This window comes from Bubalus kerabau, chromosome 5 (genome assembly GCF_029407905.1).
Source record: "Bubalus kerabau isolate K-KA32 ecotype Philippines breed swamp buffalo chromosome 5, PCC_UOA_SB_1v2, whole genome shotgun sequence".
Classification (NCBI taxonomy): domain Eukaryota; kingdom Metazoa; phylum Chordata; class Mammalia; order Artiodactyla; family Bovidae; genus Bubalus; species Bubalus kerabau.
The window spans coordinates 85,234,272-85,246,455 of NC_073628.1; the positions used below are offsets into that span (position 1 = coordinate 85,234,272).

Below are 12,184 nucleotides of genomic sequence, written 5' to 3' on the forward strand. Positions count from 1 at the left end.
TTTATATGTCACACTATCTTGCAGTATTACATATACTTGCATTACACAATACCTGAAATACTGAGTATTTTTTTTAAAGAGAACAAATACTTATGGAGCCTCAAGTATAGACACAGAATTGGGTTAGACACTATTGGCAATAAAAGTACTACCACAAAACATGGTCCTATCCCCAAAATGCAATATCTTATGTTCCCAAATAGACCATAAATTCAGTAAGATTACATTTACATCATATATTTCCTGTATGGCCACAAGAGCATCCAACTCCAAGTTAGGCACATAATAAAAATGTACTGATTTGCACTAAGGTGATAATTTTCTAGGGTGACAACATTTCACCACATTACAATGACAAATGCTTAGTGTTAGGATGAAGGCAGCTCATTCTAATATAAAGAATTGTGCAACTGTTTTAAATAAATTCTATTTTAAGTCAAAATAATTCTCAGCAATCTTTAATTTTTAAAATTAAATCTAGTGACTTTCATGCACTAAAAATTACAACTGTATATACAATTTAATTAATCTAAATCTTTTTAACAGGCACATATCATTTCCAAAATGTTTTTTCATATTAACACAGGAAACATGTGACAGACAAAAACTAACCTCAGGTCCTGAAGATATGGTCAGGAAACTTTCCACAGCAGTCAGTGTACCTAAGAGAGGAGGAAAATGGTAAAAGCAAAATCAAATAAAAATCTATTAACCCAGGACAAATAATAATAAGCTATTCCTATTCATTTAGGAAACATTTTTACTAAGCTTATAACTGATATAATCAGGAAAATCTGTGCTATGACAGTATTATTAGGTTACTATAAACAGATTTAAGGAGCGGCTAAAGCCAGATAAATTATCAGAAAAAAAGTACTTTAACATAAACTAACTGCTGGTACTGACAAAATGTTTTCTAGCAGTCAAACTGACACTGCAAAAAATCTCTTCCAATAAGGGAACAATTTAGCTCATTCATTCTGGAAGCCCATCAGTTCTCAAAATGACACGTATGGGAATTCTTCTATTATTTTCCAATATGAAAGCTTTCAAGAAAGCTCATTAGTAGTGACTTATAATAAATGTACAGAAACCCTACCAAAGTGGGCCTTTGTGATGGCTTATTAAATACTTAAAGTAAGGCTGTTTAATTGAAATAAAAATGTACAGAGTAAAAATAAAAGTAGAAAACCAAGGCCAGAAAAAAAGGGGAGAAATCAATTATATTAATCATGAGGACTAACATATATGTAGAGTGGTTAAGAATTTAATTAGTCTTTGAGCTTATTGAGAGCAGTAAGACAAAAGAAAAATATAATGGGCTAGCTAATTCTCAAAATGTGATAAAATGAAATACATCCATTTCTTAAGAGACAGTATTCCCAGTTTTAATTCTAAGAGAAAATTAAAGCATGAGGCCTTTGAAAGCTGACAATGAGTAAGGTAATGAATAACTATGTCATCCATGACAATGTTACACCAGAGAAGAACTAAAGCCACATAAACATCTTGCTTAACACAATGAATGTCAAAAAGCAGTAGCCAACATCATACTTAATAATGAAACACCAGAACCATTCTTAATAAAGAGAAGGGCATGAATTGAACAACTTTAAAATATCTTGACAAAACCTAGCTTCGTTCATTAAAAAATTAACACTTTTCAATTTAGTATGATACTTTAAGATGTAGTAATTGCTAAACAAAGTAAGTTTGAATTTATAATGCTTGCTAAAAAATTTTTCCACAACTAGACTTCCACAACTATAACCACAACTAGATTCAAAAAATGGAGAATTCCTTCCTTTAGAACACTTACAGTACTATCAGATTAGATCAGATCAGTCACTCAGTCGTGTCCGACTCTTTGTGAGCCCATGAATCGCAGCACGCCAGGCCTCCCTGTACTAGCCATACCTCAAAACCCAACAGTGTCAGTAGCATTTTCTAACATGCAGAGTTATATTAAAACAAAGTATGTGTTTTAATATTACCCATTAATAATTATGTTTCTTTTCCCAAATTTGAGTTCATCACAATTACCAACAAGAAACCACTCTATTTTAAATTCCATTATTGCTTATTGATCAATAATTACCATTCATTTTATTTCTGGTATATATTACTCCCAGATCTGCTGGAATGGAGTCAAAGCCACTGCTTCCAATGATATAAACCCCCTTTTCTGCAGCTTTCTCATGATACTTCCAATACATTAGTTCCAGAAACTAAAGATTCAAGACAAAAGATCTAAATCAGAGCTACATAGAAACATCTAGATCAATATTAAAAAACAAACCAATTAAAAAGCAAATATAAATTTAAACAATTTAAAAAACAAAGCAATTAAACTGTGAAAATGCTAACTAAGATGCCTTTGCAGTAAAACATTAACTGTGAAAATAGTCTGCACTTATTCAGCAAACATACCTACTCTGTTCCAGGTGAGAGATATGCTGATCTGAATTAATTCATTTTTTAGAGCTATTTTTAAATGTAAAAGTAATTGCTATTATAAAAAAATTAATATAAAAATATACAAAGAAAGCCAAAGAAAGCTATCCCAAATCACATCTTCCTGATGAACATCATTACAAACATATATCTGTGCACATACATATATAAACAGAAAGATAAGAATGGAGGGGATACAAGAAGGTTAATGTCTGTTTAAATTCTTTGTCTGTTTTTTAATAATTACTTTTTAAAAACAATTTTAGATTTACAGGGAAAAAAATTGAGTAGTAGAGTGTTCCTAGGTACTCGGTACTCAGCTAACCTTATCATTTAATCTTTCACATTAATGTGTTATAATTAATGAAATGTACAGATCTTGAAACATTATTACTAACTGAAGTCTATACTTTGTTCAGGTTTCCTTTGCTTTTACCTAATGTCCTTCTATCCAGGATCCCATTCGAGATACTGTTCTACATTTAGCTGTCATGTCTTAGGCTCCTCTGGCTGTGACGGTTTCTCAGACTTCTAGCTTTTTATGACCTTTACAGTACTGCCCAGGTAGAATGCCCCTTTACTGGAATTTATTTCATGATTTTCTCATTACTATAGTGAAGTTATAGGTTTTGGGGAGGAAGATCACAGGGGTAAAGTGCCATTTCATGATGTCATATCAACAGTATATACTATCTCACAAATATACGGTTACCAAAGCGGGAGGGAGGGTGGGAGAGAGTGATAAATTAGGAGTATGGGATTAAAAGATACACCACTAATCTAAAATAGATAAACAATAAGGATTTACTCTATAGCACAGGGAACTATATCCTATAATAGAAAAGGATCTGAAAATACATATAGCTGAAACACTTTGCTATACATCTGAAACTAACACCATATTGTAAATTAACTGTACTTCAATTAAAAGAAAAGAGTACATACTATCAACATAATTTCTCACTGTTGATGTTGACCCTGAATACCTGGCTGAGCTAGTGTTCTCCAGTTTCTCCACTGTAAAGCTTGTCTTTTCCTTCTCCTTTCCATACACTGGAAGGAAGTGACTGTGTGCAGCCCACACATAAGAAGGCAGGTGTTATGTTCCCTCTCCTTGAGGGCACAGAGGCGATATGAATTACACGGAATTCTTTTGCACAGGAGATTTGCCTCTTTTCCTCTCTTGCCCTTTTTTTAAACTGAGTTACTTAAATTTGCATTTTCTGTGTACACACTTTCTGGATCACTATTAGGTTTTGATACCACATTTATAGTACTTTACAAGATAACTTGGAAGCTTTTCACCATTTTCTTTGTTCTAGAATATTTTAAGTAAGAGTCAGTTTTTCTAACATTCACGCTTCTGACTTCTTCTTCCATCAGTCTGGGTAATTTGCACTTTCTCAGCACTTCCCAGTATCACCAACTGATAAGGTCTGAGTATGTACCTACTGCACGGGCACACTGATGAAGGGCTGAGACTGCAGGGACAGGAGATCATAGGTATAAAGGAACTAGTGTAGCTCTGTTCTTACACTACTCCACTCTCTGCAGTCAGGCAAACCTCAACTCAAGTCCCAGCTTTTCAACTTAATGGTTGTATGACTCTGAGCAAGTTTTATTTTAATTAATTCTGTTTACAGCATGCAGTAGTTATATAAATCAACACATACTATACACAAAGGCTTTGAAAGAAATCAGGTTGTTGGGAACAAAAGCGGATACCTTATCACCATGCTCTCCTTCAAGCTTTTAATGAAATACCATCTTTAAATGCTAGGGAGGAATCATTCATTACCTTCTAAAATATGTCCACAAAATTGCACCATTTTTCATGTGAACAGAAGTTGTACTATTAATTCTGTTCTCTTTTCATTTTACATACCTGAGGTTCTCCAGAGATGTCAATACAGCTAGTTCCATTTTCAATACATGCTTTTATTACAGGTTCTCCATAAAATCGGTACTGGGAGAATAAAGAATATCAACAGTTAAGTCTTACTTGGCAAGCTTAAATGAAGGAATACCATTGAGTTTTGGAGGTACAGTCTTGGTTATCAAGAAATCAAATATGAATAGTCTAAATAGAAAATGAGAAAATAATATAACTGCAATATACTGACACTCACAATGTAAAGGACTGATGGAATTATCTCTAACTGAAGATAAACTCAGAAGTTTCATAGAATCAGTGACTCATTTGAGTTGAATTCTGAAGAACAGTAAGGATTTGCCAGGAAAAAGAAAATCCAAACAAAAGAAAAATTATATGTAAAAGTGTAAAGAAGATGTGTGAAGTGATGCTCAAGATACCTGAAGCTCAGAATATTTGAGAGGGAAGTGTAAGAGATGAGTCTGGAGAGAAATACTTGGGCCAGATCAGGAATGACCCTAAGCGACATGCTATCAAGACTGAACTTGATCTTTTCTGCATTGCTGAGCCCTTCTGGAGGATTTGAAATAGGACAGTGATGAAAAATTTATAGTGCAGACATATCACTCTGCCTGTGGCATTAGAAAATAAAACTTATGGCAAGGAAGAAATGAAGGACAAAACTAAGGAAGGGGAAGGATTTACTAAGGGTGAGATACACTTAAAAGAAATGATTTGACTTCCTGATTAGCAGGACATGGAGGCCAAAAACCAGTGGCTGTTTTAGACAAAATAACAAAAAACAGGATAAAGAGGTTTGGAAGGGATGTTTAATCTTGGACCCAGTAGATACTCTGAGTGATTTTATCTCCCAAACTATTTGTTGCTCAAACTCAAGGAATTGCACATTTTAAAACTGTATACAATAGTTAATACATCAGAGTTAGTCCCATTTCAAAAGAAGCATGATGAATTTTTCCTTTTGAGGGTAGGGTAGGAGAAGAACAAGCCCCTCTTCTTCTCTCATTCCTCATAGCAAAAGATGGAGAATGGAGATGGTCTGCTTCTTCTAGACCTTAAGAAACTGGTGAAGGGACACTTAAAAGACAAGTCAGGGCACTGCAGGGACTGACCTTTTCAAGTAGGTTACAGGCTCCTCTCTACCTAACTCCACAGCCTCATCTCCACAGCCTTCTCTCCCCCTTCTTAAAAACAGCAAACGACACTGGGATGACAGGACTGGGAAAGTGTGTTTAAGTTCTAGTTCATCCTCTGCCACTAACCAACACTAAAATTACTGAAGCACTTCACCTCTGAGGCAACACAGCATAGAGGAACAAACAAGGGCTTTCAAGGCACCAGGAACTAAGCTCACATTTTAAAATCCATCATCTACTAAATTGTATGAATTTCTTTACACATCATGGATATGGATTACTATACTAATATACATTTTTAAACATACATAAAAGTCAAAGCTCTTTTCTTCTTGTACTCAATGGATCATCTTAGGTAATATTTACACACATCCATTTGAAACTCATTTAGTGACTTCCTTGGCCTCCTGATTATTTTACCCCCAAATATCTCAAGTTACCAGTAGTCTACTTGTGTCCGAGTCACCTGGGCCCTCATTAAGCCTGCTGGTTATTCAGTCCCATCCCAATGCCCTCCAGTAAGTTTTCTGGGGTAGACTCCAGGAACCATCATTATATATAAGCCTCACTGGTGACTCCAATGTACATTAGAGGTAGAGAATTGCCTCCCTAGACATTCTCCCCAGAAAACCTCACCTACTTTCTGGATTTGAATTAAAATATGTGCTGATGACTTCCAACTCCTATCTTCAGAGCTGCTCACTGATACGGTCGCCTCATCTGCAGCTTCTGTCGTAAAATTCAGGGTCCACAAAAGTACAGAACATGTGGCAAAACTAATTTCTCTTAGGCTTCATTTTCCTTCCTCTATTTCCTCTTCATCTTGATTTTGTCACTTGTTTACAGAAAATAATTCCATTATAATTCCATTACATATTTCCTGTCTTAACTTAAAAATATCTAGCATACACCTCAGTTTCAATACATCCAAAATCAGATTCATCATCTTTCTCTCAAAAGCAGTTTTCCCCTCTCCACTTCCGAGCACAGAAGACCATAAAGAATAATGCTTACAAGTATTCATTCAGTCATTTTCTGTATATTTTGACATACTGCTTGTTTATAAATGCCTGATTAGTTCTACACATATCATTTAGTTCTCACGAAAGAGACCCTCACAAAGTAGAGAAATGGGTCTTAAAAATTACCTTCAAAGAAACAAATTATGACACCAAAACTAGCAAACTGGCATCTACCCTGGGAGAATAATCCATATTACAAAGTAAAAACAACCTTCAGAGCAGAGGTTAAGGAGCAGAATGTTTTGGAGGCAAAAAGCTAGAGAAGACTGTAAACCATCCAACTGGAGAAACATCCAGAAGGTAATTAGATCCAGTAGTCTGGAGTTTAAGGGGTAGGTTTTCAGTGGAAATAACTTAACGTAGGCATCATCAGCATACAGACGGTATTGAAACCATGGATTTCTAATCTTTCTGACTATGACCCTAAGAAATTCATTTCACAGTGACTCCATACACAAATGTTACCTGACATGAACGCTTCATGGACCAATACTCACCTTTATTATGTGTAATTCATCCTATTTTCTACTTCAGTCTATCTGATTATTTTCTTTTTACTGCCTAGTCTTAATCCACTGAATTGATTTCACAAGGTTTAAAAAATATTGGCCCAGTTACAATTTCTGTTTGGGGTAATGAAAATGTTCTGGAAATAAAGTGCTGATAGTTCTATAAGACTATGAATGTACTTAATGTTACTAAAGTGTATACTTAAAAATGGTTAAAATGCTAAATTTTATATTATATACATTTTACCACAATCATAATCACATTTAAAACTGGTCCAGCAAATGTAAACAGAAGAGAGTTTCTAAGGCTTAAGCTCTGAGGCCTCTGGCCTCACAGGAGGATAAAAAGCTGGGGGGTCGGGGAGGGGGACTAGAAAAGGGCAAGAATTTAGAAACTAAATGAAGAAAGAAAAAAGTGATCAACTGGAACAAATGCTGAGAGGCTTGACTAAGAAGAGCAATGGGAACTGACAACTGGATCTGACAGGACAGGGATGTTGGCAGAGTAGTTTCATTGAAGGCCTAAGGATAAAAGCCTGACAAGACTAGAGAGAGGAGAAGGTGAGGAAGAGGAGACAATGAGTAAAGAGAAGTCTTTCAAGAAGTTTTGCTAAAAAAGAGGCACAGAAAAATGTGAGTAGTTAGAAGGGTATGTAGAACTAAGGGAAGTTTTTCTTTAAATGAGAGCTATAATCCTACATTTGTCTGTTGAGAGGAATAATCCATCAAGATGGAAAATTTGATGATAACAAGAACACATGTAACTATAAACCTGTAACTATAAAGTCTTTGAATATGGTGCCCAACAGAAGCAGGGGCAGTTTTTCCTCATAAAAGGAGGTAAGGCAAAGTCAAGCTATAATGCAGGTAAGTAGGTAGTATAAATTCTCCCGACAGGCAGGGAGAGAAGGAGGGAGAAAGGGAAGGAGAAAGAAAGAAAGAGACAAAGAAAGGAAGAAAGTTACCAGGTAAGAGTGAGAAAAAAGGAAAAAAGGAATAGGATGTCAAAAGTATGAGAAAAATGAAGTTATAAAACTGTTGCTTCAGAGAATAGAAGAGAAAATAGCCTAGGGAAATAGAACTGCTGGAAATACTGACACTGTACATGAGGTTTGTAATCACATACTTTAAGTGGGACCAGTCAGCATCATGATGGATTTTTCTCCAGCCACACTGGGTTACACATGTTCAGGTAAAGAGTAAGCAGGGAGCTGGAACAATCAGGGCTCAGGTCTTTCCAGAGTTTGGGGAAGGAGAGACAAGTTGGTTGAGGATGTATATGACAGTGATTCAAGCAACAAACCACAGAGCCACATTCTAAGCTAGTTAAGAACAAAATAAATTGAAATAAACAATAGAAATATATTTTATTTTATGACAATCAAAAAATTTCTGGTTTAACAAAATTATGAACAATTTCCTAAATGCTTTGACAATTAGGATTGCTTCCTCAGATCAGTAAATGTCATCAACATTCACCATGTTACACAGACCACAAGTATCTCTTTCTCATCCAGGCCAACAGCAGCAGCTAGACGTTCTTCTTGTCAAAGTATCTGGACCCAACCACTTCTCTCCCCCTCTAACACTCCTACTCTGTCCTTGGCTTGCTTGCATCATTCTATTCTTGGTTCCCTACCATCTATTTTTCCTCTCAGAAGCCAAAGAAGTTCAAAATCGTAAATCAAATTATGTCAACCTGCTTTCAACCATTCAATAACTCTGTCATATTTAGAAGAAAAATCCAAACCCCAACCTTGACCTTTCAGACCTAACCACCTAGCTCCTGGGTATCTCTCCAAACTAACTCCCCACCTCTCTACCCTGTTCATGCCCAACTACACTGGCCTCTCTCACACTCCTCCATCTCTCCAAGAACATGCTCATCTCACGACCTATGTATTTGCTCTTCCCTGCAATCCCCTACCCTCCAATACGCATACGGTTTATTCCCTCACTGCATTCAGGTCTCTCTGCAAAGTTCCTATAGAGACTTTCCCTGACCATCCACCCAGTAGAGACTGGTGTGCCAATCTTTTTCTCTCTCTCCCCTGTTGTATTTTTCTTTCAAGCGCCTGTCACTTAGCCACTATTATAACATTATTTTTCTGTCTCCTCACTGGACCATCAGCTCCATGAGAGATTTTCTGTGTATTTTCTATATATATATTTCAATAAATATTTATTGAATAAATGAATGAGTCCTTTTAAAATATCTTTCTTTGTACATGCATTAACATATATACTGGTACAGCAGTATACAATGCAATTTTAAAAATAAATAAAAAGCAGATTGTGGGTACATGCTCACTTTTTTAGTTAAGGGGTATATAGCACACAACAATTAGAGCTGTAGCCACTAAATAAAACAGCAACATTCCTAGAGTCTAGTGTCACTCTCTCTTTCAGGAGACTTTGGTCATATTCATTTGCTTCTTGTGAGAAGTAAAAACTCCTCGTAAGGGGTTAACGTCCTGAATCAATTCTTTTGTTCCTTGCCCTTATGTTTCTCTGGAATACAAAATACCAGATTCTGCTAGAAATGAATAGATTTTTTGTTCTGATACAAAGAAGGGCAGATTACTTACTGGGCCTACACAGTTGAGGACAACTGTTGCCTGTTTAGCCATTTCATCAAGTGAGGCTGGATTAGTGATATCACAAATTATTATTCCAACTTCAGATGACAGTGTCGGTCTTCCTGAAATAAAGAATAAATCGTTTTAGGCAAATTCCAATACAGTATTAGATCTCCCAGATCCTCCTTTCATAATAACTAGTGATGGAAAATGTACTAAGAGCTAATTCTTCCTCTCAAACAAAAGATAAAACTGTTTTTAACCAGGTAATTTAAAAAAGGGAAAAGACTATGAGGAAAATGGAGTTAATACGAAAGGTTAATAAAACACATTGTTGTTGTTTAATTCCTAAGTTGTGTCTGACTCTTTGCGACCCCAGGGACTGTAGACTGCCAGGCTCCTCTGTCCATGGGATTTCCCAGGCAAGAATACTGGAGTGGGTTGCCAGTTCCTTCTCCGGGAGATATTCCGGATTCAGGGATCGAATCCTGTCTGCTACACTGCAGGGATTCTTTACCACTGAGCCACTGGGGAAGCTCCCTAATAAAACAACTTATTAATGTTTAAAAGAAAATCTAACATAAGGAATGTGTAAATGACAACTCTATGTAAAATGCCAATTTTACAAGTTTTCAGAAGATGATTTTCCTGACTTCCTCTCCAGGAAGAATTTTAAATGTAGTTTCTTATCTTCCCTTAGCTCAGTCATGTCTGACTCTTTGCGACCCCATGGACAGTAGCCTACCAGGCTCCGCCGTCCATGGGATTTTCCAGGCAAGAACACTGGAGTGGGTTGCCATTTCCTTCTCCACGGGATCTTCCCAACCCAGGGATCGAACCCGGGTCTCCTGCATTGCAGACAGACACTTTACCGTCTGAGCCACCAGGGAAGCCTATTAAATAAACTACATATGATAAAATTATGAGGTGGAGGGGAGTTAACATTAACATAATGAAACAAAAGAGGATTGAAGTGTAAAACACAGTCTAGGGAAGAACATTCAGGTTCATAATAAGGAAATAATTGGAATAAACTGAATCAATAGAGTAGGAAGGTTTCATGGGTCAAGGTGTATTCCCTGCAGTAACTTGATGTGTGCATTGTAAATGGTAGCCAACTAGGCTGTATTCGTACCATTTTCTTGAACAAAAAAAAAAAAAGAGGAATTTTTAAAAGGAAATTTTAATAATGAAAGTATTTCTTCTGGAAAAGTAAAGAAAGACCAGAAAGCTCTTTGGGAAAGATTCTGTACTTGGTAGCGGTAGCAGGAGAGTTGTAGAAGAGTCAGCCTACATGCTATATCTCCTGTACAAATCACAAACAAAATAGGTTCCAAATTCCCACCATAACAGGACTCTGTGTAGAATTAGAAGGGAGATGAAGCTTAAACAGAAGAATGAAGAATATCCAGAACTCTAACAGGTGCTATTTGTCTGTATGAAGGGGCAGTGCGGTGGAAAATTACAGTTAAAAGCAACCGACTCCTCACCTAAAGGTCTCCCTGCAATCCGAGGGCCATGAGATTAGGGTGTTTGTGTGTATGTGACTCTCTCCTTCTCATCTGAATCCCAGCATTTAGAATAGGACCTGACATTTAAAAGACCACTCAATAAAAACATGTTTCAATGAATGCAGAAGGAGTAAGCAAACGCCCAAAACAAAACCACACCAAAAAAATTGGGGAAGGTTTAATAGAGGGACTGCTAGAGAATTCTTACAAGCAAAAATGAAATTAAAAATTAAAGCCACAACAATGTTATCATTAAAAGTCCTAAGCTTTCTCTCCCATTTCCAAAACCCGGCAAAGAGAGAGTACAAACAATGCTGAAGAAGCCAGTGCTCTACCGTTCTATCCGATCAAGTATCTAGAACTTCCAGCCCTGTAACCCTGGAAGCAGCGTACAAGGTACCCCTGGCTCTAGAGGGGGAGGGAGCAGAAAGGAAAAATTAAAGTTACTGTTTCGCCAGCGGGGATTCCGTAAGGGAGAAAATGAAGAGGGGATTTCTCTCTTTTTGTTTTAGTAAATGGGGAAAAGCTCTGACACCATGTGAAGCATCGCTCTATTCTTCCTGGCCTCTAGCAGGTTTGGGAACCTCGAGGGGCACCCAAGGGAGAGAAGCGCTCATTTAAGGCGACGGGAACCCCTCAGCCGGGAGAAGGGTGCTCGTGGGGGTGAGAGCCGCGGCGGCGGGGGGCCGAGCCCGAGGTCCCGGGGCGTCCCAGCCTGCCCCCTTTACCCAGCTTCATGGCAGCCCTCTCCAGCACTCGCAGCAGCTTCTCCCGGGAACGGCCCGCCACGGCCCAGGGCAGATGGGAAGTCCGCTCCGGGGACACCTGCTCCCGCGCCACCTCCTCGGTCACGAACTGGCCGGTAAAGCCAGAGGCGCCGAACACCACCAGGTGGAAAGGCCTCTGCTGGGTCGCCATGACGAACCCACAGCGATGCAAGACCTGGGGCGGGCTGAGCCCACGGCGCCTGCGCCTCAGGCAGCGACCACAATACCGGGCACAGCAACCGACTCCGCCGCGGCCGCTGCGGTCTCAGCCGCTTCCGCGCCGCGCTCCCTAAGTCTCGCGCGCGCAGCCTC

At 38.0% G+C, this 12,184-nt stretch overlaps 1 protein-coding gene across 1 annotated transcript in view; it reads right to left on the reverse strand.

The window, feature by feature from the left end:
- The window catches only part of SCCPDH (saccharopine dehydrogenase (putative)), a 29,073-nt gene extending 16,889 nt beyond the window's left edge, over window positions 1-12,184 (reverse strand). The window contains exons 1-5 of the mRNA XM_055582061.1: window positions 11,834-12,184; window positions 9,604-9,716; window positions 4,340-4,420; window positions 2,099-2,228; window positions 613-662 (exon numbers count right to left, since the gene is read on the reverse strand). Coding sequence (XP_055438036.1) covers window positions 613-662; window positions 2,099-2,228; window positions 4,340-4,420; window positions 9,604-9,716; window positions 11,834-12,023 — 564 coding nt within the window. The 5' untranslated portion in view covers window positions 12,024-12,184. The remainder of the gene's footprint in view (window positions 1-612; window positions 663-2,098; window positions 2,229-4,339; window positions 4,421-9,603; window positions 9,717-11,833) is intronic.